The sequence below is a fragment of the Hydra vulgaris genome, chromosome 04, assembly GCF_038396675.1.
Source record: "Hydra vulgaris chromosome 04, alternate assembly HydraT2T_AEP".
Taxonomy (NCBI): domain Eukaryota; kingdom Metazoa; phylum Cnidaria; class Hydrozoa; order Anthoathecata; family Hydridae; genus Hydra; species Hydra vulgaris.
The window spans coordinates 17,097,021-17,112,334 of record NC_088923.1 but is presented as its reverse complement, the minus strand read 5'-3'; the positions used below and the strand labels follow the sequence as shown (position 1 = coordinate 17,112,334).

General features: G+C 28.6%; 1 protein-coding gene across 1 annotated transcript; it reads right to left on the bottom strand.

Annotated features, from left to right (window-relative positions):
• Positions 1-762: 762 nt before the first annotated feature.
• LOC100208567 (outer membrane lipoprotein Blc) lies at positions 763-14,496 on the bottom strand. The gene is made up of 4 exons (XM_065795645.1): positions 14,216-14,496; positions 11,198-11,261; positions 2,569-2,727; positions 763-1,197 (listed from the first exon to the last, which is right to left on the bottom strand). Exons 1-4 carry the CDS (start codon positions 14,336-14,338, stop codon positions 965-967), a joined length of 579 nt encoding a protein of 192 aa, XP_065651717.1. The 5' UTR covers positions 14,339-14,496; the 3' UTR covers positions 763-964.
• Positions 14,497-15,314: the final 818 nt, after the last annotated feature.

Sequence of the window (15,314 nt, the reverse complement as noted above, 5' to 3'; positions counted from 1 at the left end):
TGAGGTTTTTGGTAAAAAGAAAAAATAATAAGAAGTAAATAAAAAACACAGAAACTCGAGGCATTGTTTAGTTGTATAATAATAGTATGTTTTAGTCATCCAAGATGCAAAATTTATTTAATAAAAAATATTATTGCAAATAAATAAAAAAATTTCATACTCTAGGAAAGCTTTCAGCAAAAAAAATGTATCTTTTCTTCTTATTATTATTTTTTTATAGGCTCTGTATGTTAGCGCTACTTTCTAAAGAGCTTTATTTGCAAGTACAACTTGTAAAGGTTCAAGTTTAAATGCTTTTTTAAATTCTGTACAAAAAAACTAAAAATTTAGCTGTCATTAGGCTGGCCTAATGCGTTTATTATAGTTTAGCCATTAAAATGCTACGTTTGATCGTATGTTAGAGTTGCATATTTTACTAAGTTGGGGTTATTTTTGGTGAGGTTTATTTAAAAGTGAATGAGAAGATTTTTTACTTTTTTCTACTTTATAATAGTAATAAATGTCTTGTAGAATTTTCTTTATTAATAATAAATCTATTGTTTCGCAACAATTTTCCAACTTTTCAATGAACGAACATTTATATAATTTAGATTCATTTTAAAAAGCAAAATTATATTAATAAAAAAGCTCAAACAAAATACTTTTTTATTTAATGTAGACGCGGATCTTTACAAATCCAACTTTGTAATACTAGTCCAAGCTTTTTGGGCCAGGGTAAATAAAATATGGATATATTTTTATATATATAAACACAATATACTATTTAATGTAATAAGTTTATAACATCTAAAAACAGAACAACTTTTAACTTGTTTTAAAGCTTAATACTTATTAAGTTTAGTGTGAAATATAATGAATAAACTAAAAAAATTATTGAATTTAAAAAAAGTACAATAAAATGCTGTAAGCATTTGTAATTAGTGTGACGTTTGTAGTAAGTGAGTAGTGCTAAGTGAGTTGAAAATTATTCAGGATATATGCAATCTTGAGTTTGTACAGTTGGAGTAGGCTTGTTCCAAAACCAATTATATCCGTTATACTTGAGATAATCTTTAACCTCCTTTTGATAATTAGCAAAAAACGATTGTGGATTTCGTGCTAGTACCCAAGCTGTTAGTCTGAACGGTGTGGTAACTATAGCATATTCGTAAAGACCTTGCGTACCAAAAGTAGGATTTCCAAGTTTTACCACAAAATCTTTATAAAAGAAAATATATAAAAATCTTTAAATGAAATGTCTTTAATTCAAATTATCCAAACTATAAGTAAGGTTGGATAAACAAGTACTTTTAAGTTAACTGACCTCTAATATTATAAATAATTATTTATAATATTAGAGGTCAGTTAACTTAAAGATCATGGATGATAAAACTACTACCACTATCTTTTCATTGAATCCCTACAACTCTTATTTAAATAGCATTATTTAAATTACATTATTTAAATTATTAAACAATAAACTTAATGTCATAATCGATTTTAAACTCCTCATACAAAATTATAAAATGTTTTTAATTAATAAACTAAAGCTGCCAACGTTAAAAATATATTTTAAACCAATATTAAAACATGACGTAATTATGTGTATCAGATCTGGGAAAACCAGGTTTTCCCAGGTCTGATACGCATAATTGCGTATCAAAACTTAATTATGTTTATGCATAAGTCAAATAAGAATTTTTCAAAGAAATCCACTGGGATTGGAGCCCAGTTACAAAAAACCGCAAACATTTGCTCCTTCCACCTTGAAATCTTTGTTTCCTGGCTCCAATCGAAGCAATTTTTGGCTAAGCATCCTCATTTGACATAATTATGAACATAGTTCAGTTTAGATATTGCACATTGCCTTAAAGTGTCATATCTGAAACATCAAAAAATCCTGTCAACGCCACTGGTTGTTTGACAATATTTTTTTGCTGACTACATGTTGTCGAACCATACCCATAGTCTCATACAAACTACAGATGTCTTTAAAGAGTTTTTTTCAGTTGTTTTAAATTAAAAGTAATTTTCAATTTTTTTCTTTTTTAGTTATTGAGGTGCTCGTATAAGACCTTACGTTCTTATCACGCATCTTTACCGATGTCGCTTATCTGCTCAAAGCCCGCACATGACCTCGAACCTCGTGGAGCCAGAATTCTAGTCATTGCGCCACGGTTTCTTAAATTTCTTGCATCTAAGTAAAACAAATTTGAAAAATAAAGTTCTTGGTTAAATGCAATGAGAACTGCATTATGCTACGCAGCCGGACAACACACTGTAAATAAACTTTTGATTGTTGATTAACTATTCTACAGTATTTTTATTTATAGTTTAAATATAAAAATATTTGCTTTTCTTTGTTTAAGTTTTAAACAAGCTTTCTAAGAAACGTTTCTATTTTTTTATTTTTTTACAAAACTTTTTTTCTACACTATCAATATTAACAGAAATATTCACACAAAAAAGTGTTTACTCTACGGTACTTATTAACTTATTTTGATTCACTAAAATACCCCTGTATAAATTAAATGAACATTTAAATAGATGCCGTAAAATGTAAGACTATAAATACTACAAATAACTTACAGTTTGCATTGAAAAAATTTATTGATTGAGGAAAAGTTACAAGAAGCGTTCCATTTCTTACGACAACTGCTTTTCCAGTAGCATTATTTGCAACTCCAGTTGGTTTCGATATTCTACCAGCATTAAATACTTTAATGGAGCCATCAGATTGCAAAGAGTCTAAATAATTGCTTAGCTGTTTATAGTTTAAACAAATGTTTAAGTATAATGCTGGAAAACAGGACTTACTTTCCTTTCAGATAATTGGCAAATTGAAAAGCACAGAATATATATATATATATATATATATTATATATATATATATATATATATATATATATATATATATATATACATATATAAATATATATATATATATATATATATATATATATATATATGTATATATATATATATATATATATACATATATAAATATATATATATATAATATATATATATATATATATATATGTATATATATATATATATATATACATATATATATACATATATATATATATACAAAAAAATATATATACATATATATGTATGTATATATATACATATATATATATATATATATATATATATATATATATATATATATATATATAATATATATATATATATATATATATAAATATGTATATAAATATAAATATATATATATAAATATATATATAAGTGTATATATATACATATATATATATATATATATATATATATATATATATATATATATATATATATATATATAATATATATATATATATATAAATATGTATATAAATATAAATATATATATATAAATATATTTATAAGTGTATATATATACATATATATATATATACATATATATATATATATTTATATATACATATATATATATATATATATATATATATATATATATATATATATATATATATATATATAAACATACAGCTATGCTCAAATGTATGGAGCACCTATTTGTTTAAATATATTTGTGTTTAAAAAATGAGATATACATGATGAATTTTTTTTTAAATGGTATTTTATTTGTTTTTTACGTTTAAGCATTAGTAAATCATTTAATGCATGTTGAATTTGCTTGTCTGGGCATGATTAGACTTGTCTTAACTTGTCTACATACTCACTTAGTATAAATTCTGTCGAATTAAGATATTCATTTCATTCTTATCTTAAACGTAACTATTGTCAGCCGCTCATTATCTATTGTTTAAAAGTAGTGATTTTTTTTATCGTTCTTTATTTATTTTCATTATGAGTAAAACACGCGAACTTTCTGTGAGTGAAAGAAGCCAAATTGTGATACTCCATAAACAAGGACATTCCCAAGTGGAAATTTCAAAAATTATGAAATGCTCAAGGAAAGCAGTGCAAAATGCTATAAATAGATTTAGTGAAACTGGTTCATACGAAAATAGACCAAAAACGGGAAGAAAACGTATACTTTCTCCTAGAAACCATCGTTTCCTCAACAGGATTTCACTTCGAAATCGGACCAAATCTTCTAAAGACTTGGTTAGCGATCTGTGGGAGCACAGAAAAATTCAAATTTCTGCTCCAAGTGTTAGAAGATACTTAAAAGAAGGTAATTTACATGGAAGAAGGGCTCGCCGAAAACCATTGCTGACTGAGCACCATAAGAAACTTCGTTTAGAATGGGCTAAACAGCACCAAAATTGGTCATCAGAAGATTGGGCCAAAATTATTTGGTCAGACGAATCAAATATAGAGGTAAGGCATCATTATGACTTACGGTGTAACCAAAAAATAAAATAAAAATATCATTTCGAAATTATTCCTTTAAGTACCTGAAATTTTACATGTTGAAATTTATAATATCAAATTTGTATTCCTTTACTTTTTTGACCTAGATTTTCGGGCAACCTGGAGGCACCTTTGTAAGACGACGACCAGGCGAAGCATTTGAGCCGGAATGTATCATCCCTACAGTCAAATTTGGCGGTGGTGGCACAATGATCTGGGGTTGCATGGCCTCCAGTGGCGTAGGTGAAATATTTTTATGTGAGGGTAGGATGAATGCAGAGCGCTACATTACCATGCTAAATGAAGTTTTGGAGCCATCAATATTGAAATTATTTGACGAAGATGTCCCTCAATATTATTTTCAACAAGATAACGCTCCTTGCCACAAGGCAAAAAAAAGTTTGGACTGGTTTTCAACAAATGAAGTTCCCCTCATTACGTGGCCCCCCCAGTCTCCAGATTTGTCACCCATAGAAAATTTGTGGTCTATTTTGAAGAGGAAGTTGTCAATTTACAGATGTAAATCCAAAGAAGAATTTAAAGCGAAAATTCTGGATGAATGGGAAAAAATACCAGCGAATGTATGTAAGGATCTTGTGGACAGCATGCCCAAAAGACTACGTGCGGTGATCAAGGCAAAGGGAGGTGCTACAAAATATTAATTATATTAAATAATATTGTTGAATTGAAATAATTTGTATCAAATAAACACATTCACATTTACTATTTGTTCATTACTTTTGAATTTTAAATAAAATATAGGGGTGCTCCATACATTTGAGCATAGCTGTATATACAGAGGCGATTTTACGGGGGGGAAGGGGTATTACACCCCCCAACCCCTTCCCCAAAAAAGGTGATTTTCAAGTTATAGTTTTTTTTTTTACAAATTTAGTCGGCTAGTCGACTGGACAGGTATTTGACACAATTCAGTCGGTTAAATTTTTTGTTTTGAGGACCTTTTTGTTTTTTTAGATGCCAGTCGGTACTTATGGAGGATACACCCTCCCCCCCCCCCCTCATTATATTTGTAGAATCGCACAGTGTATCGCTTCATACATGCTAAACAAGGTGGACAAAAATATTTTGTTTTGTAATTTCATTCCTAAGAATGTAGTTAACAATATTTTGGTGTTTTATTGATTTGTTATGCAGTAGGGTAGCCTGGGGGAGGCAGGGGGTAATTACCCCGCGCGTTTAAGTTCAAAGGGGCGCCAAAAGGTCAATTTTACTATAAAAAGTATTTTTTTTTTTAAATTTTATTGTAAAAAAGGCAATATTTTAATTACTTTAAAGTTTTTAAAAGTTTTTGTCTTAAAAAAGATAACTAGGTAATTAAAATAAATACTAAATTTCAACACATAAATTATGTAATAAAATTTTGCCTAAAATAAAAATATACTCACTACAAATATACAAAATATAAAAATATACTCACTACACTATGTAAAATAAAAAAATATTTTATTAATAATTAATTATTATTGGATAAATCATTGTTATTTTCACTACCCGATGAATCGGACTCTAAATAATCTTCATCGTCACACATAATTCTGTTTTCAACAATGTGTGGTGGTATTATAGGTGGGATAATTAAACTCAAACTTCCACCGGTAGTTTACCAGTTTTCTTACTTGACAATTCTCTGTGTGAGTTGATGACAGGATCTGATGTTGCCAAAAGCATATTGAGCAAATCTATATTTGCGCAAATACGTGAACTTTTTCTTGTATGGTGTTCGCGAGATCGACGAAAATCTTTATTGCGGGCTTCTTGAGACTCTTTCGACAGTTGTCGTATTAGAAGAAGGCATGTTTTTATAACTTCCATGCTATGTACAAGTATTTGTCCACAGTAACAGGCATATAGTACCACGGATACAGATTAATATAAATAGTTTTGGTTTCAGAACACAGCTTTTCAAATTCATGATAATTAATATCATAGCCAGAGGAAAGTGTTCTTAATAAAATACTGAAATTTTTAATGAGATTGATGTCTAAACCCGTAATCTCGCCACTCAACTCTGGCTTCATAAAAAACCTGCGAGCTGTGTTTCCATCATATGTATTCCCAAAGCCAGGTTTTGGTTTATCTACAATTAGGTCCATATGCTTTTGAAATTTATGTTTGATATCTTCTGAACGTTTTTGGACACTAGATTTATCTTCATCGCTTCTAACTTGCCACTTTTTTATATCTAAACGATGGCTAATGTGTAGCATGCACCCAAAAAAAAAGAATCCACGCATGCAAAGTAGACAGACCAAAACCAAAATGTTCTTTTTTAACAACTATGCCTTTTAGTTCACCGATCATCATTTCAGGAGTCGCACCACATATGTAACATTTTTGTTGGGAACTTGTGTCAGTCAAGGCATTGCAAACTTTTTCATCTATCAATGATGGTATTAGGTCGTTTTTATTAGTACTTTAAGATTCGTTGAGTTTTATAGATGTTGGAACAAGTTAAGAAACTTCTTTTAAAACTTGGTTAGTTTCTGTTGTAGTTAAAAGATTTGTTTCCTTTGAAAAAATAAATTTAATTGGTCGGCAATAAAGCGTGGATGAAGGTCGTGGATTTTGCCAAATAATATTTTGACCGTCACTCAGTCTCAACGGAACAAATGAAAATACAAACAGAAACTCATCAGTAGCATCAGAGTTTTTAAATCTCTGTTTGTATGTGCTGTGACCGGAGCTCCCATCACATCCCCATTTGCTAATTAGTATGAATGGCGTAGTAAAAGTAATACTTTTAAGAACTTCGCATTGGGCTTCAATTAAGCGTTCATTAGTTTTATCAAGTACAGCTTGTAGGTTAATTTCGGCACGTGTTTCTGTAACAGAAATATGTTCATCTAATGGACAACATAACTTTTTTGACTTGCATAGACTATAATAAGATGAAAATGATATATGCCCTGCCTTTAAAGACCACTTTCTCGTCTGTTTATATGAATGATTTGTACATTTAGAGTCAATGTAATAAGTTAATGCCTCGTCACGATTTAACTGCCTACCACCACAAATAAAGTCTTTTGATTTAATTTTTTTTTATGATTCCAGACTTTTTCTGATTAAAGTAGCTTGGTTTCTTTGCCCCAACACACGGCATGCTACTTTAGCAGCTGTGGTCAACTCAGTTGCACTTTGCGATTTTACTAAGTTTTCAACCTTTCGTTTTTTGGTTTTAAAGGACGAGTCTTCAAAGTTCTTTTTTGGTCGTCCTTGAATTTCTCCAGATGATGAAAAAGTACATTGCTGGTATATACTTACTATAAATTCTACATTTGCTCCCTCTAACCAAATTTTATTTTTTTTAAAAAACGGTCCATCATCATATGTGCTGCAGACCATTTTATTGCGAATTTTGAAGCCATACATGAAATTTTTAAATGCAAAGACCTCTCAGAATCTCTAGTCAAATTACATTAGTAACACAAAATCTTTGCAAAATAAAATCCAATAAACGAGAATTTCTTTCTTCTAATTATGTCTTCGCCATTCTTCAAATGACTCCATTTTTGAAAAAGAGCGCACATGATCTAAATGAAATTTAATAACAAAAAATTGTGCATTTATGTGGTGAAAATTTTTTCTTTGCTGTACACCTTAGGACTTTAGCTATACACTGTTAATAAATTGGCTTGGATACATGTCGATACAAAAAGTTGTATAAATTTAAAAATTAAAAACCAAAAAGTATTTTACAATTTTAAACCAGTTTTTTAAACCATATTTTAACACATATTGCTTAACTTTTAAATAAAATATTTAATGTAATTAAATAGTACTTACCCTCAAAGGTAAAATCCATCGATGCATTAAAATGATTGCTTTCTTTAATTCTTGTTAAATGTTAATGCAACCATTGTAAATTTTTAATTAATTTTTTTCAAAAATGAAATTACATTTTAACGCCTTTTTAATTGGTTATGACTCATTGCTCTGGAATGTTTTTCTTAATTAACACTGCAAGTTATTACTAATGTAGGACTGTTATTGTGAAAATATTATCAATTAGTCGATTTCTTGATATGACTTTTGTCCACCTAGCTTGTATGAAGCGATTCACTGTGAATCGCCTCTCTATATATATATATAATAAATATAGCTATTTAAAAAACGACAATAAAAATTCAACATTTTACATGAATATCCAAATATCTAACGTCGCTTTTAGTGTAAAGGTTTTTGATTTGAAATTAAAGCTACAAATATAAGCGTGTTTGTGATATGAAGGGAGAGCGGGGTTAGTCGGAACGCGGGGTTAGATGAAACATTGAACTTTTGCGCCGACTAACGAGCAGTTTAAACGAATAACGATGGTTTCAAAAACTAAAATATGTTTGTTGTTGGATAAAAAAAATCCCGAAAGTTAAGTTGTTGCTCATGATTTTAGAGAATCGTACACGTGAAAGTAACTTTTTGCAATATTTGTATTATTATTTTTAATCTTGTATTACAAAATATAATAGAATAGTTTGATAACATCTAAGTAGAGTTTTTGTTGGCTTTTTTCTAATGTGCTTTTTATAGAGTTTTGTGCATGGGATAACTTAATTAAATCGTTTAAGAATGCACTGGTTAAATGGGGTTTGCTGGAACGTTTTTAGCATCAATTATGTTTCTTCTATTATCGCTCATAGATTTTTTTTGCTATTTTATAATTTTACTCACATACTAAATTAGAGTTTAAATCAAGGATCTTATTTTTTAGCATGTATTTTCATTATTATTAACTCTCGCACCCCACGTCGTTAACAGTGGCTTTTTCTTTATTATTTTAAACACAAGCTGGTTGTTGCTTTTTACTCAAGTTGGTAAACTCTTTTGTATAAAATGTCGTGCTTTTAAAATTTAAACATTTAAAAAGTTGTTTTATTTGGTTTTTTAAAGAGGTTTGTTATTTAAATTTAAATTATTTTTTATTATATGATTTTAATTTATCTTTAAAACTATTTGCGGTCACGGCTAATAGAATTTTTTGTAAAGCTGCAGTAATGAAAGAGTTATCGGTATTAATAAATTATTTTTAGAATGTGTAATTATAAACATATGACACCAGGAAAAAATACGACATTAAGTAATATGATGCTTTCTGCTTTCAAAAGATTCGTTGAAAATGGAGAGAAATGCCGAGGAGCTGCAGCAGATTATGGCATTCCTCATGTGACTCAGAAGATACTACATCAAAGCAATGTCAAGCACCCCAACCATTTTAATTGTGGGGTACCACAACAACAAGAATGTATTTACGAGGCAAAAGCTTCACTCGTATACTATGACCTCATTCCTGCAGAAGTGCAAAAGTTTGTTTACAATTACGCGAAAAAAAACTAAATGCAAAATTCCTCTTTCATAGGAAAAGAACGAGCGTGCTGGTGTAGAATGGTTTTCTTCGTTTCTAAAAGAAAATTGCTTTACCGCAACAGATATTTGGAATGTAGGTTTTACAGGTTGTACAACTGTACAAAATCTACAAAAGATTATTGCCACAAAGGGAGTTTCTGACAGTGTGTTGTGCGGTGAACGCTTCTGGGATTACTATTCCACCAGTTCTTATTTTTCCTAGAGTAATTTTTTGTAACCATGTTGTTTGTGATGGTCCAACAAGATGCATAGAAACTGCAAATCGATTAGGATGAATGAATGGACAGAGATTTTTACTGTTCATGAAGCACTTTGTGACTCACGTACAATGCCCCCCTCCCCCACAGCAATCAGCTTTATTTGTATTCAACAATCATGAATCACACATTGACCTAGAAGTTTTGGATTTTGCAAAAGTTAATGGAGTTGTAATGTTGTCCTTTTTCCGCCTCACTTCTCGCACAAGCTGCAGTCATTAGACAGATCTATCTACTTTCCTTTTAAAACATTCTTCAACACTGCATCTGACACATAAATGAATGCAAATAAAAGCTAAACAATGACTATTTATGACATTCCAAGCTGTGTAAATGTGTTTTTCATTGTCATTTCCTCTTGAAATGACAATGAAAAACATATTTCAAGGGTTTAAAGTCAGCGGAATCTATCCATTCAATCGCGAAATTTCTTCGGATGTAGACTATATGCTTTCAAAAGTTACAGACTTTTTAGAACCAGCACTGACAATGTTTCCTACTTTACATACTATCAGTCAGGAACTTCCTACCTTGGCTACTGGTAATAATAGTAACATTACTAGTGATTTTTTATATAAGTTTTAATTGTAATATTTGCCTTCATTCAGATAATACTGAGCATACTGGACCATTAACTCCAAGACTTATCAAAACTCCACCAGCAGGTGTAGCAAAAACCCCACAATAAATTTTTGAAGAATTTGAAAGCGTTCATTCAAAATCGGACGTTTCGATACCATGAGTTTCAAATAAATTTGGCCCTAAGATTAGAAGGACTCGCATTTTAACAGAAACACTGAGAACAAAGTAGCAAAAGAAAAGAAGTAGAGACAAAAACTGCAAAGAAAGTGCCAGAAAAGAAAATACTAAAGTTACACCAATAAAATTCTAAGCAGTATATTTTTGTAGCTCTCTGATCAAAGATATATTAAAAACTACATAACTAAATTTAATTATCATTAGTGAATATTGTATGCTTTAGTAAGTAGTATTACGGCAGTAAAAAAAAAATTAAAAAAATCTTTGCATTTAGGTTCACAGATTAAAAAAAACGCTCCAACTTCATCCCCGGTCTTCTCTATATATTCTTACACCACGGATTAAAAAAAAGGCTCCAACTAACCCCGGCCTTCTCTATATATTTTTACAACAATCAGTTAAACATGAAAAAATGATATTCATTTCACTTCGAAAAATATTACTTACTTCTTTTTTAGAAAATAATATTTACTTACAAGTTGCAGTCGTACAAACCAAATTCTTTTGAAATGTCAATTTCGGAATCATGCTACTTGAAATCTTGTTATAAAATATAATAAAGTATAAAATCTAATATAACATCTAAAACAACAGCAGTATTTTTATATAAGTCTATTTGAACCGAATAAATAAAATCAATAATATTATTAGGTAGACGAGAGACAAAAATTTATTTTTTTGCTTCGTTTTTTTATTAATTTTTTTTTTCACGTTAATATGCACGCATTTTACAATGTTATCCTTACATTTATGATATGAATATATATTTTAACATTCTATGTGGGGTAATTAGAAAACAACACGTCTTATTACCATGCTCCTGTTTAGTTTATTTCACTATTTTAATAAATAGTTGCATTAAGTTGGCTTCCAACTTTACAAAACAGTTCATTTGAATTTAGGCAATGTTTAAAAGTTCTAGTAGGTATATGACTTAATATTTTTAAATTAATCAACTACTAGATTGTTATATATTATTGGAAAGGTCTATATTTTAATTGTAAATTCTTTAAAGGTGAAAAAATTATCAAAACTGAACAATTCTACAATAAGTAATGGCATTTTAAGAACCAAAATTTTATATATCTTTTGAAGAAACTGTGATCAAATTTTAACTAAGAATGTAATAACTAATTCAATTTTTATCAAAATACATACAACTTGGTATCACAAGAAAGATCTTACAAAGGGCATTATGTATTTACAAAGTGTTTAGGAAAGAAGTTAGAGGGGCTTTTACAAAACCCTTTAAGATGATGAAAAATGCAAATAAAATTACTTTAAAGTAAATTTTATTGAAATTTAAATTTTCTTATTTGTACTTTTTAATATATTTTAACAGGGTACCATCAAACATGAATTGGATTCTTAAGGCTGATAGGCTAGAAGTTTTTTGGATACTTTGGATATTCTACACCCTCTGTAGACGTTCAAACAACAAGAAATTGTTAACCTAATTGGAGTAAGTTGGTAAGGTGTCTGGGCATGCTTTTATTCAATGAAAATTGGCAGGTAGTAAGAAAAAAAGTTTTTTAATGCCAAGGAATATATTAGAAAAATACGCCAGCATTCCTTTGATTTATACTTGATGCCCAAAAAGCAAGCACGTTTTTAACAACAATCAAATTTTTAATAAATAAAATTTTACATCAGAGAAATCCATGCAGAATTAAAGTTTATAATTCTAGTATACAAAAAAAGTTTATGTTGATGCACATTTCTAAAAAATTGCACAGCAAAACAATTTCATACCATGCAAGTTTTCAACAAACTTGAAAAAGTGTCTCACAAATTTGGCCGGAAAAAAAGAGTTCCGTAAAATCCGGATTTACTGGTACCTAGTTCTAGCAAACTAGCTTTAAGACAAAACCTTCAAAAGGTTTGAAAAAATTTTTCAATATTGTGTTAAGTTGTGGAACTTGTATCACTATAGTGATCCATATTTAAAATATATTTTCTTGGATTTATGGCTCTCCAACGGTCAGTTTCTTCCTTCAAATCTTTTTTTGCTTTTTTCAAACATAATTTTTTTGCTGATTCAACAACAGGCGCGTAAATAAGCAGTTCAATTTTCTGTTCGTTGATTCGAAGATCGGGACATGAACTCCAGTGTTTATTGAATTTAAAGAACCTTTCGAATGACTCATTTTTATCTGTAAAAAGTAAGGATAATAAATCAACTTTTTAAGATATACTTTTAGGTGCCTAATAAATGAAAGGAGAATGCATTGGTGGGGGTGGTAGACGTAATGAATGGGAAAGTTTTTAGCCTAAATTTCTAAGAACATCAAAACGTAAGAAAAATTATTTAACTCACAAGAACATAGCAAACTTTTTTTAACTATGAAGAGAGAAAAAGAAAGAGTTATGTTTTCAAATTATTATTTTATTTATTTTGTTTACGTAACATATTAGCTTCGTTTGCGTATTCAACATATTTAAGTGCAGAAATAGTTTTCTTTCACAAAAAAAGATTGCAAAACCATTCAAAATTCTTTGAAAATGATTAAATAAAAACTAAATTGGGATCCTAATAAACTCAGGGAGGATAGAAAAAAAACACTATAACTTAATAAACGTCCCCTTCTGTTTATACGGGACCTAAGAGTAAGTGTAAAAAACTTCTTTTTTTTAATGTATTACGAACCATTTCAGTGGGCACACAGGGAGAAATGCTTTTATAATAGTGCCTCACAAATAAATAACAGAGGTTGCTGGGATTTAAAGCGTTAACATAAAATTTCAGGTTTTCCTTTTAAAGCTCTATTAATTGGATCGTAATATGCATATAAATATACTGAAGAGGGTATTTTTCATTTATATTAAACCCTTTGATTTTTATTAATTACATTTATTATTGCTTATTATATGTTTTTGCTAAAATTTACATTTATCGCTGTCAAGTTGAAGTGTTTATGTTGGATCTCAGATGCAAAAAATTTAGTCTTCCTAACTTGAGCAGTTAGACCATGTTTTCATCTTGTTGATCATGTTTTTAACGTGTTTGCCATGTTTTCATCTTGTTGACCATGTTTTTATCTTTACAACATATAATGCTAATATGCTTATTTTAGAATATATTTATCTCATAAAAGATTAGAATTTATTTAAAATATATATATATTTATCTCATAAAAAATTAGAATTTATTTTAAAAAAAAACCCTTAATATGAACTTATCAAATTATTTGTTTTGAAGCAAGAAAATTTGGTAAGTAGACTCAATTAAAACATATTTTAGACATAATTTAATGCTCCGATACAAATAAGTTTTAATATTTTGTTATCTTAAAATCCTCAGATTTTTTTTCTTTTGTTAACTTGAAACTACTATTCCTTGAAAGTATCAAACCTTTTCTATGCATAATTTTTTTTTATTTTTATGTTTAGATATTATAAGTATATTATTTATTTTTTCTAATTTTACTATTTTTCTGTTGATATACTAAGAAACTAAGATCACATTTTGTGAAAACCTAATTTTAAAGTTTTACCTCGTACCATCTTCCCAAATATTTATTAATATCTAGTTGATCCACAGTTATTATTGGCTCAAAAAATCCAGCCTGCACTTGGCGACAAAAACCGAAAGCAATAAATAAGACAAAAGTCCTCATCTTGTAAATCACGTAAAAGTTAAATAAATTTCTACGTTCTTTAAATTACGTAACAAAAAGTTAAAGAGATTTTTAAAGTGTACTTTGCGTAAGTTATACAATATTCAGCATTCATTTAATTGTTCATTCAACTCCCTATAGTATATACACTTAGTAATAACTTAATAATAAGATTATACTTTAAAGTGTGTTAAATGTTTTAGATTTTTATGCTGTCGCTAGGCAACCACAATTTAATTCTCTTGTATTAAACAGATAACAGAAAAAAATATTTTTGAAATAAACTCAGATTATTTATTATTAAGTTATATAATAAGTATGCTTTTTTTATATTATAAATACTTAATAAAAAAAGTATTCCTTTATATTTTACTGCATAAAAAATGGCATTTTTAAAAAATGAAAAAGATGCATTTTTACAAATGTTTTTGATAATGATTCTTTTTATATGTTTTTTTTTAATTATTGTTATCTTTGAAATTGTTATATTACTTTGTTTTATTTGAGATTTAAGTTTGCATTTTTGCAGACTATTTTGTGTGAGTGTGAGTGTGGGAGGGGGGAGGAACAATATTTTATTATATTGAATACATAAAGGAGATAAGATAGGCATTTTAAAAATTTGTTGCGCAACTCTTGGCTTGAATATTGTCAAACCTTACAAATTTTATCTGTTGATATACATTTTTTGATAGATTTTCTTTGTTTTCTTCGCATTTTACATTAGTTGATTTTATTAACACATACGTTAACTTTTATTTTTATTATAACTTTGTTTTTTGAAATAAACAACTGCAGAAAATCAAAGCATTTAAAAAATGCGATATAAAAAAAGAAAAAAAAGATGCTTTGATAGTTTTTCTTGCAGTAGAAGTTACTGCATTGCTCCTTACTGCTTTGCTCGCATATTAAGTCATTAAATGAATCGTTGCAGTTTTTTGTTACAGGTTGATCATTGGATAATGTTTTTAATAGA

What these genes read in the sequence shown, in the direction of transcription:
- LOC100208567 (XM_065795645.1), bottom strand. Translation starts at nt 14,338, where the DNA reads ATGAGGACTTTTGTCTTATTTATTGCTTTCGGTTTTTGTCGCCAAGTG. An exon ending in ATTTGGGAAGATGGTACGAG is followed by an intron (nt 11,262 to 14,215) that starts GTAAAACTTTAA and finishes TTTTATAACAAG; the next exon opens with ATTTCAAGTAGCATGATTCC. An exon ending in GGTTTGTACGACTGCAACTT is followed by an intron (nt 2,728 to 11,197) that starts GTAAGTAAATAT and finishes GCAATTATTTAG; the next exon opens with ACTCTTTGCAATCTGATGGC.